Genomic DNA, 15,526 nt, shown 5'->3' with positions numbered 1-15,526 from the left:
AGATTGGAAAGTCCTTGATCAGGGTAAGTGCTACTGAACAACAACTAAAAAGTTGGTGTGTTACCAGCATTGTTCTCAGACTAAAGCTAAACCACAGCACTGCACCAGCTACTAGGAAGAAAATTAACTCTATCCCAGCTGAAACCCGGACACTGGTAAAACGAATTTATTTCATCTTGCTTTTCAGGAAATGAAATACTAAACTGTGTGTTATGTGTGCATTGGAGAAAATGTGGATGTATTTAAAAATGTTTCTGTAAAAGACTTAAACTTCTGAAGGGAAGCCTCTAATCTCTTTTTCAAGCCTAAAAGAAATAGTTTTGCTATACTCAAGGCATTTAATTATGCAGTAGGAGTAGTCTATGACATAGTAGTTTCTTGAGTTTTGTGCATTGTAGTAGGGAGTAAAATTAATAAAATGTCTAGAGTAAATGTGTGATGGAAGAACTGTGGTATTTATTTGTATCCTTGCTTTATTAAAACATACTAGATAGCTATAGTTTATCAAGCAGCTGGTTGCTTCTTCAAGACAGTAATGTTATTGTAGCTGCAAAATTGCTTTACAGGGTTTGAAAAATTGTTCATCCTTCAAAATTTAGGGTAATTCTGTATAGGAAGTAAAGGTACTTGATCCTGCTGGAATATTATATAGTATGGATAAATGGGGCTGTTGGCAAATCCAAATCTGCACTTTAGTGGAAATAAACAATTCTGAAGTTTAACAAAATAAAAAACAATCTCATCTTGGCAAACAGTTGCAAAGATTGGTTAAATAAGCAATATTGAAAGAGGTTTGGAAAAGATGTCTGACTTAAGTTATAGTCTTCTAATTCTTGTTTTTTAAACTTAGAAACACATACCCAATTGCATGGGGAGCTGGTATGCATTATTCTCAATGTATCTCTGCTTAACAATATCTCATTGAACTTTATTGCAAGGTTACAAAAGAACCCAGTGTCTTTTAACATTATCATCTTGTCTTGATCTATGTGTCTCTGCTTTATTCCAGGGAGCCTTTCATCATTCTCTCAGGAGGCTTATCATATGACACTGTAGGAAGAAGACCCTGTTTAACAGTTATGCATGGGAAAAGTACTGCTGTGCTAGAAATGGATTATTCTATTGTTGATTTTCTAACCCTCTGTGAAACACCGTATCCTAATGGTAGGTTCTGTCAAGACTTTTTTTTTTTCTTTCTTTTTTTTCTCAGTACTTTAACCTCTTGTCTCTGGAGCTGTATCCCATTGGAGTATTTTTTATCGCCTTCCTGCTTTACCTCTGGCAGTCAGACTGCAGTAGCAACATCTGTTAATCCCTGTTGTCTGAAGTATGTTTTAATTCCCAAAGCATCATAATAGAAAAGTTTATTATAAAACCTGTTTTGCCACTTACTGATTGCATGTTTTTTCCATGTGCAGACAAAAAGTAGTATTAGAGTTTTAAGCTATAGCTACTGCACCACGTTTATTGATATCTGAGCATACCAGGCGTTTCCAGTCAATGCTAGATCTTAGCATTCAAGTAATATTTTTAACTTTAATGACTTTATTCATTCCAATACTCACATAAGGTCATCACTAATCTGTAATCGCTTTTCTGTAGAAGGGGATTTTTTTTATGATGGTTTTAGGCATTTGTCCCATATTAATAGTTTTATATTACCAATGGCTTCAGTGTTTTTACCTGTCATCTTCAATCAGAGTGTATAAAACTGCTTAGCTAAGAATTTGAGGGCACAGTAAAGTTTGGAAAGGCTTTCAATTTTCTTATTTTAGTGTCAGGTAGGCTGTCTTTCATTCTGGTTTGTAAGCAATCACACTTTGAACTCCACTGAATATGAGGAAAAGCAGTTTTATGGTGGGAGAATGTTACTGTTCTTTAATTAGGTTGTTTTCAAAAATACTGTTTATTCCAGTTATTTGCATGTTCCTTGTTGTTTGAGCTGTTAAAATGGCTCTAGCAAACTGGAAACATGTAGAGAATGTTGAATTAAATGGTTTTCCCAGACTTAACTTGGAGGGGGCGAGTGTATAAGATATCTTAGAGAAAACTGTAGTAATCCAAGGGGCCTTTTGGCTCTCCACTTGATAGAGTTGATAGAGGACTGATCACATTCTTGAGACTGTGCATGCAAGAGCTGTGTTTGTTGATAAGTACCTTTATTTCTTTCTTATTTTCAGACTTTCAAGAACCATATGCTGTAGTTGTTCTCCTAGAAAAGGACTTAGTGCTGATTGACCTTGCACAAAATGGGTAAGAATCTTGTGTAGTCTTTTTAACGATTGGCTGTAGTGTTCAGCCTGCTGTTCTGCTCTATAGTTTTTTAATCTACCCTAATACCTTTTAATCTACCATAATACCTTCCTGTCCAGAATATAAAATTTTGAATATTAGATATGGCAGACCTGTGAAAATGTATAGGTCAACCTTTTTCAAGTTAGTATGTAGTAGATGAATAGAATATTATGTGACTTTTTCAAACTTGATCAATGGACAGAAATTACTTGTAGATCACTGCTACTTTTTAAGTATCAGTTTATGTTGAAGTTGTTTGAAGTTTACTTTGAAGTGCTATGAGGAGGGCTTGGAATTTAAGGGAGCAGGGAGAACAGCTCTTCAGATAAGCCAAGTAACTTTGGCTGACACTGAGTGTTGTGATCATCACATAAATATTTGCTGATTTTTATTGCCAAATGAATGCTATCTGTATTGCTTAAAGTAGCTCAGTACTGATTCAATAAATATCATACATGTAAAATTAGAATGGTAATATCTACTCCCTGTTTTACTACTGTTGTAAGAGATAAAAAGTCATATCCTATTACAGTTTTCACAATATTTTCCTAACAAATTTAGTCTCTTGTTCTTTTGTCCATGGGACAGTTTGTGTACTCTATTCAGTGGCGATTAAAAATTTGGGATACTACAATTTATTTATTTTTTATCAAGGGTTTTGGGATTAGTATGGGTAGTAACAACTAGCTCCTAAGGGGTTAATTGCAGAGGATCCAGACTGATAAGATCTTTATGGTGTTCCTGATTAAGAGTCCCCAGGGATCAATGAAGAACAAAAAATCCTTGTAAAGAACATCCTTCTAGGGTGAAACAAAAACTTGTAACTATGTATCCTCACTTGTGGTACCTTAGTTAATGAAGACTGTTGAATTTGGAAGAAGGTCAAGTGTAGTCCTAGTATCTCTAAAGCTACTGAGCAATTTCATGTGGATTTTGCTGGTGTTACATGGCCATATGCTGTATCTACAACTTGTTTCTGATACACTAATGGCATTAGGCTTCCAACATTCATTCATATGCTGAAACATTAATAAAACAAGATTTAATAAACTTGAAGTCAAGAAGCTGTATAAACTTTTTTTTCCTGAATTGAAATAGCTTGCAGTGCTAATCTAAAAGTATGTTAAGGCTTATTCCATTTCATATTAAAAACAAAAAAATCTTCAGCAGTTCTGTTTTTAGAAATTCCTACTGGTCTTTGTCATGTTTGACTTGCAAAGTATCAGTTGTTTCACACCTTAATAAAAGAACAAAGTAGATTTTTTTTTGATTTTTTTTTTTTTTTTGCTGCAGGAATTTTCTTATTGCCCTGTGTTGAGATACGGAGTGTTTACTTTTTTCTTAAAATTAAGCCCTTTTTTGTCCAGTTTTTAGAAGATTGCTGTAACTTTCCAGATAGCTCTGTATAAACTTATTAGTCTGCAGATGTTTTCATCTGCTGCTAACTTTTCCTTTAGATGGGTTGTGAAGCTATGTCCTTTTTTGCCTCTCAAAAAAAAAATATTTTTTTTTACCCTCATTAAGGCTGTGTCACCTGTGTGATGGAGGTGGTGGTGGGGAGTTTATGTGTGACACAATGTCTAATTGGTAAACTGGGTGTTGCTATCTATAATCTTTAGAAAGCGATCTTGGAGTGGCAAGTAGGTATCATGGTTTATACCCAGTCAGTTACTCAGAACTACTGCTCAGCCACCATTCCTGTTCCCCCCTCTGGGCAGGATGGGGGTTAGAATCGAAAGCATACAAATCCCATGGGTTGAGATAAGAACAGTTTAATGAACAAAGTATAATATAATGCTATTATTGCTACTAATAATTAGGGAAATAACAAGGGGAGAAAATATAAAACTAAAAGGGAACAGGAAAAAAAAAAAAAACAACAAAAAACAAGTGATGAACAATACAGTTGCTCAAATACCCAGCCGGACACAAACAGCGATCTGGGCCTTTCAAGTGACTCCCCCCAGTTTATATGCTGGGCATGACATGCTGTGGTATAGAATAACCCTTTGGCTAGTTTGGGTCAGGTGTCTTGTCTCTGCTCCCCTCTGGCTTCTTGTGCTCCTCCTCACTGGCAAAGCATGAGAGACTGGAAGGTCCTTGTTCAGGGTATTCAGTACCAAACAACAGCTAAAACATTGGTGTGTTATCAGCATTGTTCTGAGACTAAAGCCAAAACATAGCACTGCACTAGCTACTAGGAATAAGAAAAATAACTGTTACAACTGAAACCAGGAAAGTAGGTTATGAAAAGTGCAGGACAACTTTCTGTCTAAGAACAGTATAATAATACACAGTAAGAAGTGGAGTCTTCCTGTCTTTCTCCCTAGAAAAATTGGCTGAAGAGTTAGAAACAAATTCATAGCTCCACGTTACTACAATTAGGATTTGGTAACTTTGGGTTTTCCACAGGCCATTAAAATAGTTTTATATTTTTTTTAAAAGCTTACTATAGGGATAGTAATATTCTAGCAATATTCTAGGAACAATACAAACTTCAAGTTCTGTCTAAAGTACTACACTGTCTTGGTAGCTTACTGGATGAGCAGTTAAGTTGTGTAGCATATTTGTTCATAATATAGTTTTGTATGCATTTATTTTTCTCTATGTGAAAAGAGTGCAAACTTAATCTTTAGTGATTTATTTCTGCTTTAAAAATAAAATAAAACTTCCTAGATTAACAGTCCTTCTCCTTTCATCCATCAAAGGTACCCTATATTTGAGAACCCCTATCCTCTGACTATACATGAATCTCCGGTTACCTGTTGTGAATATTTCGCTGATTGTCCTGTGGACCTCATACCTGCACTCTATTCAGTTGGTGCTCGACAGAAGCGTCAAGGTTACAGTAAGAAGGTACAGTATCTACTATACATACAGGTATTTGAAAATACTGAAAATCAGCAGTGCTAAACAGCGTAAGAGTGGCTATGCCAAGACTAAAGCTCCATCTGACTCATTATCCTGTCTTTGACAGTGACTAATCGCAGATGTCTGGGGAGAATATAGCAAATATCAAGCCTGTAGCTGTGCTTTCCTAATATGCTCTCATCGCTTGCTTAGCAAGGAAGCTGAGGGACTTCCTGGAGCAGGGGTGGTGGTTATAGCCATTGTTGAACATTTTTTTTTTATCCCCTCCCCCCTCAAAGTAGATGTCTTAATTAGTTTTTGAACTTGTGAAATATTGGAATCTGCAGTATCTGCAGTAATTTCAACGGCTTAACTTTGCACTGTATGATATTTTCTTCCTCAGTGTATTTGTTAATCTTCCAGGAATGGCCCATCAGTGGAGGCAACTGGGGTATGATCACTCAGAGCTATCCAGAGATAATTATTACAGGGTAAGTGACACCATAGTGTGGTAATAACTTTCTTAGATGATTAAAAACAAGTGGGTATACAGACTCTGAGAGAGTGTCCTGGAAGAAAAAAGAAGTCAGCTGATTCTCAATTTCAAGCACAAATAAGCAAGTTAGGTGACTCATTTACACTGAAATACAGTATATGTAAGCATTTCCTTTACAAGTGTCACTCCAAATAAAGACTGTCTTTTGAGAAACAACACGTGGCAAGGTATACCAAACTGCTTACGGGAAATACAGGTAACTGAAATCCATATTTAAAATGGAAAATTAGCATTAGTATCACGGAATTTCAGGGAGTTAGCCTTCAAATACTTTTTGTTTATTTTTTTTAATCCCTTCTGTGCAAAGTAATGGGGGCACATGTTTGTAAAATACTGGCTTCCAGTAAATAATGAAAATAGTATCACTAAGAATTTTAATAGAAATAGAATATTCACCATATATTTCTAATAAGTAGCACAGAGGTCTAACAGTCCAACTAACCATTTTTTACCATTTTATTAATTTTTTAATATTTCATAGGCATGCTGATGGGTCAATCAAGTTTTGGGATGCCTCAGCAAGTAAGTGTTTTCAGTAGAGATACTTTTCCCTGTGCAGTAGGAGTTTTCTAAACTTACTGATTTCTCTAATGGAATATAATTGTCAACTAGTCATTCTCATTATTTCCTGCTTTGTGTAGTCAGTAATTCTATAGGAAACTTTATTTTAAAATTTAATAAAATTAACATTATTTCTTAGTTAATTGTTTCACTCTTTTTACCACCTCAGTACATTGGTAGTCCAAGAGCCAGCTAGACTGGAAGAGTTCTGAAAATTTTTAGAAGCACTTTATTCAGCATAGAGGTGCATAACAGACAGATGCATTCTTTTTTAGTACATTTGAATTTTAGTAGGTTGTTTCTGTGTTTTTAGACAGAAGAGGCATGTGTTGAAGACATCAGCTCCCCATAAATTACAGTATCTAAAAATGAGAATTGGAACCAGTAGTAGTTTGTGCTAATAAAATGATCCATTTTGTGAAGGCATTTGTGAAGAAAGGCAGAAGAGCAGTAAAAGAGTCTTTTATTTGATGGAACACTGAACAGGCCTGCAGTCAGATACTGTTTACATTTCTTTGTACTTAGAGGGTCAATTGCATCTAATGCTATACAAAAGTAACAGTGAGAAAATCTTTGTTGCAGTAAGAATTCAAATTAGAATGGGCTACACAGAATTAGATGTTTTAATTAATCTAGTTCTGACTAACCTTACTCTTCGTACTTAAAAGCTATCTGAAGCAATCTTGGAATCATTATCAGTTGTCTTTGAAAACTTGTGGAAGACTGGTGAGATTCCAAAATTCTAAGGCATGTGTAGGTGTGTGAGGCAACAGATGCAGTGTATATGTTTAAAAACTGGGAAGGAGGAGTATTTTGAGTGTTAGAGAGCTTTAATTTCAGTTTGGGATGGGGGTGGAACCCAGCTTTTATTGATAGTGTGTGTTTAAAAATTCTGTTCAGTATAGGATCTGTCAAAAGGAGATCCTAGTAAATGCATTTAGTTTCTTTCTAAAACAGATCAATCTGTTAAGGGAGAAACTGAAAGTACACCATATCTTGATTTTTTAACTTTTAAATCTCTGTAATAGCCCAGTCTTACAGATGAACTGGGGAAGTGTGATTCAGATAAAAACATGGAAATACGGAAGAGGAGGAAGGATGTTAGAAATTAAGTTTTCCTAATGATATGACTAGTATGTGTAACAGAGTTGAAAGAAAATGTAAGAGAGAATTAGAATTACAATTGAGAATGATAATGCTAATTCTTGAATAGCATTCAAGACAACTTTATTCAATGACTTATACTCAGGACTTATGTTCTGGGAAAAAAACCTGGAGGTCTAATGGATTGCAGTGCCAGCCTTGCACAGTATAAAATTATCATTGTTATAAACAGGTTGGAATATATGTAAAGCCAATATGGGGTTTTTTTCCACAATTGTAAACTGTGGCAAAGCCTCACTAGAACAGTTCTAAGAAACACATTATCAGTAAAAATGTAGGGTGATTGATTAGACAGGACAAAATAAAAACTGGAGCCTGTTAAGTCTGAGAACATCAGTGAGAGGCCATGTATTTGAAATACTATAAGAGGAAAGGAAAGGAGCTTCACTTTATCTGCCATAGATAAGCTTAATTTGTGGGTAGATGTTGTGGTATGAGATACCGAAGTATAGCTAAGCTTTGAGAAGCTATAAGGGTTAGTTGACAACCGAAGCTTAGTATGTACCTGTGTGTGTTGGCTTTTGCTGCTTGTGGTGGTGGTTTTAATACTAACTGAGTTGGTCGAGTGGTGCACTGCGCAGGCAGAGTTGACACAGGTGTTTGGTGCTTCTCCTCTGCCCTCTTTTGTTGAATATAGTTGCTTTATGTATGAGGAGAAGTTTCTAATTTAAAAAAAAAAAAATCAAAACCAAGAGAATATGTTTTTAGATCAAAACTAATTGTCTTCTTTTTTCCCTAGTAACGCTGCAAGTACTCTATAAGCTAAAAACAGCCAAAGTATTTGAAAAATCACGGAATAAGGATGACAAGCCAAATACAGATATAGTTGATGAAGATCCATATGCTATTCAGATCATCTCATGGTGTCCAGAAAGTAGAATGTTGTGCATAGCTGGAGTTTCTGCACATGTCATTATTTACAGGTTCAGCAAGCAGGAAGTGACAACAGAAATCATTCCGGTAATTACTGTAACTGTGCTTTGGCTTTGTAGCATTTAGCTATAAGAAGACCGCTGTAGCAATATGCTATTTCATTGTCTTTAATTTTATTAATGAAGCAGACTAAAATGGTGGCCTCAAAACAAGGAGATACATTTTTGTGGAGGAAAACAAAAAAAATATGAAATTCAACAGAAGTGAAAATTACACACCAATGTTTTCAGATTATGCAGCCAATAATAGTTCTTTGTTCTATCTATCAAACTAAATAGTAGATCAAAACTTGGCTATATTAAAAATAAAAAGAAAAAAAAAATTGATAGAGATGTGGATTTGAAAAATTTTCAAAGCTTTTAGGCAGCTGATTCCTTTCTTCCTCCTGGATTTCTATTAATTACCATCTGTTTTGGCAAAACTTCTGGAGCGTGCAAAACTAGAATAGAAGCATTCTAGACATGCCCTCAGGTCTATTAAGGACTTTGCTGTGTCACTTTTATTCTGTGTAAGATCCAATGAGCTCTGTCACAAGAGTTTCAGAAATCCTTTTTAAATCAGACACACACATGCAAGGTTAAGTTACGTGAGTGTGTGAGGTGAAAGCTAATTAGAAGCCATTTAATTATAAAATACTGTATGTTGTAAGCAAGGCATTAATTGTAATGCAGTTGGGTTTTTTCCCCCCTCTTATTCTGCCCCCTTCAGATTAGTTTCAGTTCAAGGAGATTGAGGCATACTTTTTTTCCTTCTAGCATTTACTTATGTAGGACTACACTCACTTTTGAGGGAATAGTTTTTCTAAATGGTATTTACAAATCAGTGACTAGCAAACTATTCAGTACTAAAAATGCTTTAAAAAAATACTGTTTAGTTCTTTGTTTCAGTACATGAGTTCTATTTTGCAGATGATGAGAATAAGAGCAGCAAATTTTCTTTACACAGCACTACAATTAATACCAATATTATTATAGATCCAGCAGAAGGAAGTTTGAAATCATAATGGACTTAGTTCCTTAAAATGTATCATCTAATTCAGTGCAACATCAAACACTGAACTAAGTCCCATGTGTACAGTGCTACAACAGTATAAACTATAGCTGGCTATATGCTTTCAGCTCTTCTCAGTTTTAGTGTTCCTGGACTACATAAAACAATTCATCTTCATAACTGAGAATTTCTTATGTTGCACAGGTTGATAACTGAATGGGTCTTGTATCCAGTGTTTAATTTCTTTCCAGTATTAAGCAGCAAACTCTTATGTATTGGGAAATAGGTTAGATTTCCAGGTTTTAGCAATCTTAAGATACTTGGTCTGTAGTAGTTATTATAACTCTATTCCCAAAGACTGCATTGTATTTAGGCTGCACTGTTTATTAAACTACCATTATATTTTACAAGGTAATAAAGTCCTGGATGTCAGTTATCATTATTATGTTTAGTTGCACTTCATTTACTTCATACCTAGTTTTTTGAAAGGCAGAGTTTACTGGTATTTTTTTTACTTTAATTCACAGATGCTGGAAGTACGTCTGTTGTATGAAATAAATGATATGGAATCTCCAGATGGTGAACAGGTGCCACCTTTACCAACTCCAGGCACAGGTTCCAATCCTCAATCCATTGTTCCCCAGTCTCATCCATCTACTAGTAGCAGTTCATCTGATGGACTTCGTGATAATGTCCCATGTTTAAAGTAAGTATATTTTGTTACGTGTTTGAGTGTGAAACTTTACTAGAATATGTGATTAGAATATATGTACTTTGATATTATTACAGAAATGTAGTATTTGGGGATTTTTTTTTCCAAAAATCTGAAAGTATGGTTCTGTTTTAAGAAATTAATATTGCACTCTTGGTTTCCTTAAACTTCACAAGCTGATTCTTACTAAACAAAAACAAAACCCAATCTGAATGTTTTTACCATCTGACTGCTGCCTGCTTTAGGAAAGTTTGACATGCATGTTAGTGTAGTCAGATGCTCATGCTTTAGGGCAAACATTTTCAATAGCAACAGTATGGTTACTTGTAAACCTTAATGCCCACTGAAATGAGTAGGCAACTTAATTTTGATTAATTAGTTTTGAGAGTCTCCTTAATTTTAGGCCAAGCATGTATGAATAGATTTCACCTGGTTTTAGAGCCTTAAGTTTTTAGAACCAAATCAAAAGCAATGAAAACATTTACAAATAACTGAGAAAGTTATTTGTAGGCTTAAGGTTAGGCTTAGAAATCTGATTGGTTTTTTTTTTATATATATATATAACTCTTCAAGGGAACTATTTTGTATTTTGGGAGCAGGAAACAATTAAATGTCCCATTCTCATGGATCTTCATTTTGTATGATGCCACAGAGTGCTCATGGAGCTTCCATGTGTGCTTCTCATCCCCTTCCATTTTTTAAATCCGAGTTCTTCTGGAAACTCTGAAAAGAATGGGCAACTCCACTGAGACACTGGTGGCCTTTATTCAAGTCAATAAGGCATACTAATGCTGTAATGCCATGCTCTGAAGAGGGGAGAAATGACATATTTGTGATCACTGCTTAATTAATTTTCAATTAGGTAAGGTTATGAATGAAAAAGGCCCTTGAAGTGAATGACCGGTTCCAGTGTGGCTTTTTTATAGTTGCTTTTATGTGTTGATTTTTGTTGTTGTTGCAATTTTCCAATTTTCTGAAGTCCAGTGTAGTGTGGAATGTAATGATTTCTGAGCCCATAAGATAAAAACTGAGAGTGTGGAGAGTCATAAACAGATACCATGTTTTGTTTACTTTGCAGGGTTAAAAATTCTCCTCTCAAGCAGTCTCCGGGCTACCAAATTGAGCTAGTTATCCAGCTAGTGTGGGTGAGTGGAGAACCTCCTCAGCAGATAACCAGCTTAGCAGTCAACTCAGCATACGGCTTGTAAGTATAATCTATGAGTATTTTTCATTGTTATGTTAAAGTGGTTTAAAATTATCTATTAAAAATTAAACTCCCATGTGTGTTCACATGGGCTGCACAGCAAAGCAAGAGAGGCAGTCAGTGTCCTGTGCTTAAAAGATAATTGGGTTTGGGTCATGGCATATGCTGCTGATGCTAACATTGGAAGCAAATCAGCATCACTCTTCCTCACCTGACACTGTATAGACAAAGAGTGTCATTTAAGGCGCTGTCAGGTTGGCAAGTACAGTGATAGTGATCTGTTCTACTCAGTGTCCTGTGTTTTTTTTTGCAAGAGAGCAATTAAACAGTACTTCATTCTAAAACAGTAATGTATAAATCTGCATAGTTTAGGGTAATAAAAAAAATTAGGAAGTCTTTAAATGCTGAACAGCAACAAATACAGAGATAAAATTTTATCAGCATTTGATTAGCACTATCTTTCCTTCCACTTCTCTTTTTCCAGAGTAGTTTTTGGAAACTGTAATGGTATTGCCATGGTCGATTACCTCCAGAAAGCAGTGCTGTTGAATCTAGGCACTATTGAACTGTATGGCTCCAATGATCCTTACCGCAGGGAGCCACGATCTCCCCGAAAATCACGGCAACCGTCTGGAGGTGAGTAACCCAAAACTTGGTTTAAACTGAGAAGAAAGGCACAGCTGGTTATCCGAGCTGTTAGTGTATATTCTTTGAATAAAAACATACTTTTCTCCATTTCGGTTTCATCTTTTCTCCTTGATCTGTCCCTAATGTTAGTATTGCAGGTTTGTTACTTCACTTTTCCTTCAAAACTGTTTGGTATCAGTACTTATTTTTCAGTGTAATGTGTGTGTTAAGGAAATGCATGTACAGTGGATTGAATTTACAAGATTTTAACTTAATAACACAGCATGAAGAAGTAGAGGTATCTTGGTATTTCTGGTAAACCTAATACCTGTATCACATGCTTGTATAAACCCTTTGATGTTAGCAGATGGCCAACGTATCACCTGGGATCTTTTTGCTTCCTATTTTAAACTTTGACTAGAAATGTTCCTGATAAGCTAAGGCGTGTTATTTTGTAGATGCTGTTTTCTTATGCTTGATAGGAAGCATTTGATTTAAATGAAACAAATAAACTTCCAAATACAATATCATAAAGTAAATCTTTTTTTGAAAAAAGGGCTTTGATTTAAAAACATACTGAAGGGTAATCCTTTGTAGCTGAGGAGGAAAGTGACTTTGCAGTCAAAATGCCAAGCTTTTTATTGCCGAAAGAAAAACACAGTATTGTTAAATTATTTTCTCGTACTCAATATGTAGTGAATACTTTTCAGCTAATTTACAAAATGGCTGAAGACAGAATAATTAACAGTGTCACTGCTGGCCCATATGATTATTTTTCAATAGGCAATAAACTGTTCAAAAAGCTTTGTGATGCTCTAGTGTTGGTTGCTCTATTTTAAGAGATCTGAAATAAGGTCCAGGTAAGTTCTTTAAATAATGTTTTATTGAAATTGAAATGGATGCTCCAAGATGCATTTTAGTAAATCACTGGTTTGAAGAAGATCCAGTTAACACCAGTCAGGTTATTTATTTCTACTGAGGAAAACTGGTCTGAAAGTCATCCTTATCCGGTCAGATAAAATATTCTCTTCTAATAAAAAAAAACTTTATTTAAAAAATTGCATTTTGAGAGAAAGAAATAACTTTACTGGTTGACTGTTTTGTTTCCTCTTAGGAGTAAAGGTCTTGAATCCTGCTTCATGAATTTGGATTATAAACTGCTTTTTAGAGTGTCAAATGTTACTTGCTTTTTTTTTCTTGGCTTTTGTTATTTTAATGTGTTGGATCTGCCTAACTCTATGATGTTCATGAATTATGTCCTTTTTGCTCATGAATATAACTGTTACATGAAATCATGTATTTTTTTTTTATCTTACATTTTAATACTAACAATCTGCATGGCAAGAGCATCTTACAAGCCTGGTTATAGAAGTTACTCTGCTGGCTTTTCTGTCTCAAATGTACTGTTAGTGTCTCCATCTTTCCTTTTCTCATTGCTTCATGAAGGTATGCTGACTGTGGCTTCTTGCATGTGCGGCCTTTCTAACTTATATTCAGAGTCTGTGAAAAAGCTTCGCACCTCTTATATAAGTAAGTCATTTCATGGCATTAAAGTATCTTTGAACACCTGAATTTGATTTTTTCACTTATTCACTCACCATAAATATTTTGTTAGTCCATTTCAAGTAATTGTTACAATTTTAGAAACTGATTCTAATTTATCACACAGCTGTTGTATTTCTTATTCATGGCATCTTCGATAGAAATTTGAAGGAAAAAAAGGCAACTGTGATAATCTCTGCATTTTGTTTTTAAATAAATATCAACATTAAAAGGAGATTCTGTCTCAGAAGTTACTGATGTCTGCAGACCTGAGATCTTACTTGCCGATCATAGTGTTTTACAATCTGAGACTAGAAACTTAGCTTGGCCCCCTTTCTGGCAGAAAAAGCTTCAGAACTCTAGTGTCGGATGATTTTTATTATTATTAGTTAACGTTGTGAAAGGCAGTGATTTGTCTATTACAAAAGCTTACTTCTACAAAGATGTTGTTCATAGGGATTGAGAGTGGAGGTGTTGTGTATCTCTCAGCCCTGTGGAGTTTCCAAGAAGTTTTGAAGTTCAGGTGCCTGTGCAAGGAAGATAGCTCATTGGAACCATGATTTACCTGAGCGCTTCTCTGACTTACTCCATCATTCACAACATCCAAGACTTTGGCAAATATAAAGCTGATTTTTAAAAGCATAACACTGTTCCTTTCCCTAGGCTGCCAGTTTCCTGCAGCCCTTGGGTAGACGTAAATAATCTCTCCCCATTTTTTAATGAAGGAAGGTAAAATAAAACTAAGATAAGGGAAGAATGACCTGTAGGATTTATTTAATAAAAAAATAGAAGATTAAAAAAAAATTTAAAAAATGGGGCAATTCCCGCCCCCCCTCCCCCCTCCCCACACACACACCTTGGGACCTTAAGATTGTGGTCCAATTCTGTTAGTTATGCTATTTTTTTCCCCAGCAAGAAAAAAGAAATTTCAGAAGAGTTGGACTCAACAGCCAAATACTATTGTGCAGTCTTCCATCACCTGCTGAAAAAGGAGAAAAGGAGCTAGACATGAAAAAAATGCCTCCACCTTAAGGTGATACAGAATTAAAAAACAGTCACTGCCTGGTTTTAAAAACCTGCCACTGACTTATTATTGTGAAGGGAAGCAAAAGACTGGGTGGAAGTCCCAAAACTGATTTCTGAAGCCAACGATTGTAAAGCTGAATTTATCTGGACTATTTAATTTAGGAATAGGTTAAAACAGGCTTTGTGCAAAAGAGTTAATTTCTTAACCATGTTGTTAATTCACTTTCCATACGCTGTTCTGCCAATACCTTGGTTAGCTTGGAGCTACAATCCTTTTAAGAACTGAAAATTTCTCTAGAGTTTTAATACTTGTCATTATTTGTAGTTCTTTCAATGTATGTGTTGCCCAGAATTCAGTAGTTTAAAGCAATATTACTGTGTAATTATCCACAAATAAGACTTACATCAAAGAATTATCATTTGCTATATTTATAAGATTGGAACCTTAAGAGTTAGAACACTTCAGAAATGCAAGGAACTTACACTTCCTTGCTTTTATTTTTAAAGTTACGCCTTTATTTAATTCTTTGTCTTTAAAAAAACTTGCATTTTGTTACTTCTATATTTTATTTTTCTATGAATAAGGCTTTTTCAATTACTGTATAGCTCTAATAACCTTCAGGGAGTATTTGCACTTAGTTTCTCAATCTTCCTAGAAAGTGTTTATGTATTTGATGTGATTGCTTTAGAGAAGCTGAGTATTTTTCCCATTCTCTAAGACTATCACAAGGTATTAAGGGGAGAAACAAAAAAGTCATACTAGCTTATGCATGTGTTAAGACAAGCTCTTAATTAGTTACATTAAGTTCAGGTTCAAGCAGCATGCAACAAAGCAGCGTATTATTATTGCATATTGTATCACAAGATTGGCAGGATTAAAAATTAAATTATTACAGTATGGCAGGGGAGGTAGGAAAATATTGTTCTGTTATTCAACTACTTCTATAGGTTTAGTCCAGAAAAAGCAGCAAGAATTGGTCCTTCCTCATTAGGAACACTTCTATTCTGTATGTTCCAGAATAAAATGTCTGTTTAACAGATCATCATTATCTGCTTACATATTGTT

General features: G+C 35.0%; 1 protein-coding gene across 12 annotated transcripts in view; it reads left to right on the top strand.

Annotated features, from left to right (window-relative positions):
- The window catches only part of STXBP5 (syntaxin binding protein 5), a 110,809-nt gene that overhangs the window by 61,729 nt on the left and 33,554 nt on the right, over positions 1-15,526 (top strand). For 11 of the 12 annotated variants that reach the window (XM_061378555.1, XM_061378553.1, XM_061378546.1 and 8 more), the window contains 9 exons: positions 1,010-1,164; positions 2,181-2,253; positions 5,004-5,151; positions 5,569-5,636; positions 6,183-6,223; positions 8,166-8,386; positions 9,877-10,055; positions 11,140-11,265; positions 11,750-11,901. In XM_061378555.1, the coding sequence (XP_061234539.1) occupies positions 1,010-1,164; positions 2,181-2,253; positions 5,004-5,151; positions 5,569-5,636; positions 6,183-6,223; positions 8,166-8,386; positions 9,877-10,055; positions 11,140-11,265; positions 11,750-11,901 (1,163 nt within the window). Of the gene's footprint in view, positions 1-1,009; positions 1,165-2,180; positions 2,254-5,003; positions 5,152-5,568; positions 5,637-6,182; positions 6,224-8,165; positions 8,387-9,876; positions 10,056-11,139; positions 11,266-11,749; positions 11,902-13,338; positions 13,423-15,526 lie in introns of all 12 variants that reach the window. The other variant, XM_061378558.1, reaches the window with a different exon arrangement.

This window comes from Neopsephotus bourkii, unplaced genomic scaffold, assembly GCF_033783945.1.
Source record: "Neopsephotus bourkii isolate Nb327-2 ecotype Australia unplaced genomic scaffold, CSIRO-AGI_Nbou_v1 NB_1767, whole genome shotgun sequence".
NCBI lineage: Eukaryota > Metazoa > Chordata > Aves > Psittaciformes > Psittacidae > Neopsephotus > Neopsephotus bourkii.
The sequence above is the reverse complement of the archived record's forward strand: the minus strand, read 5'-3'. Positions and strand labels throughout refer to the sequence as shown.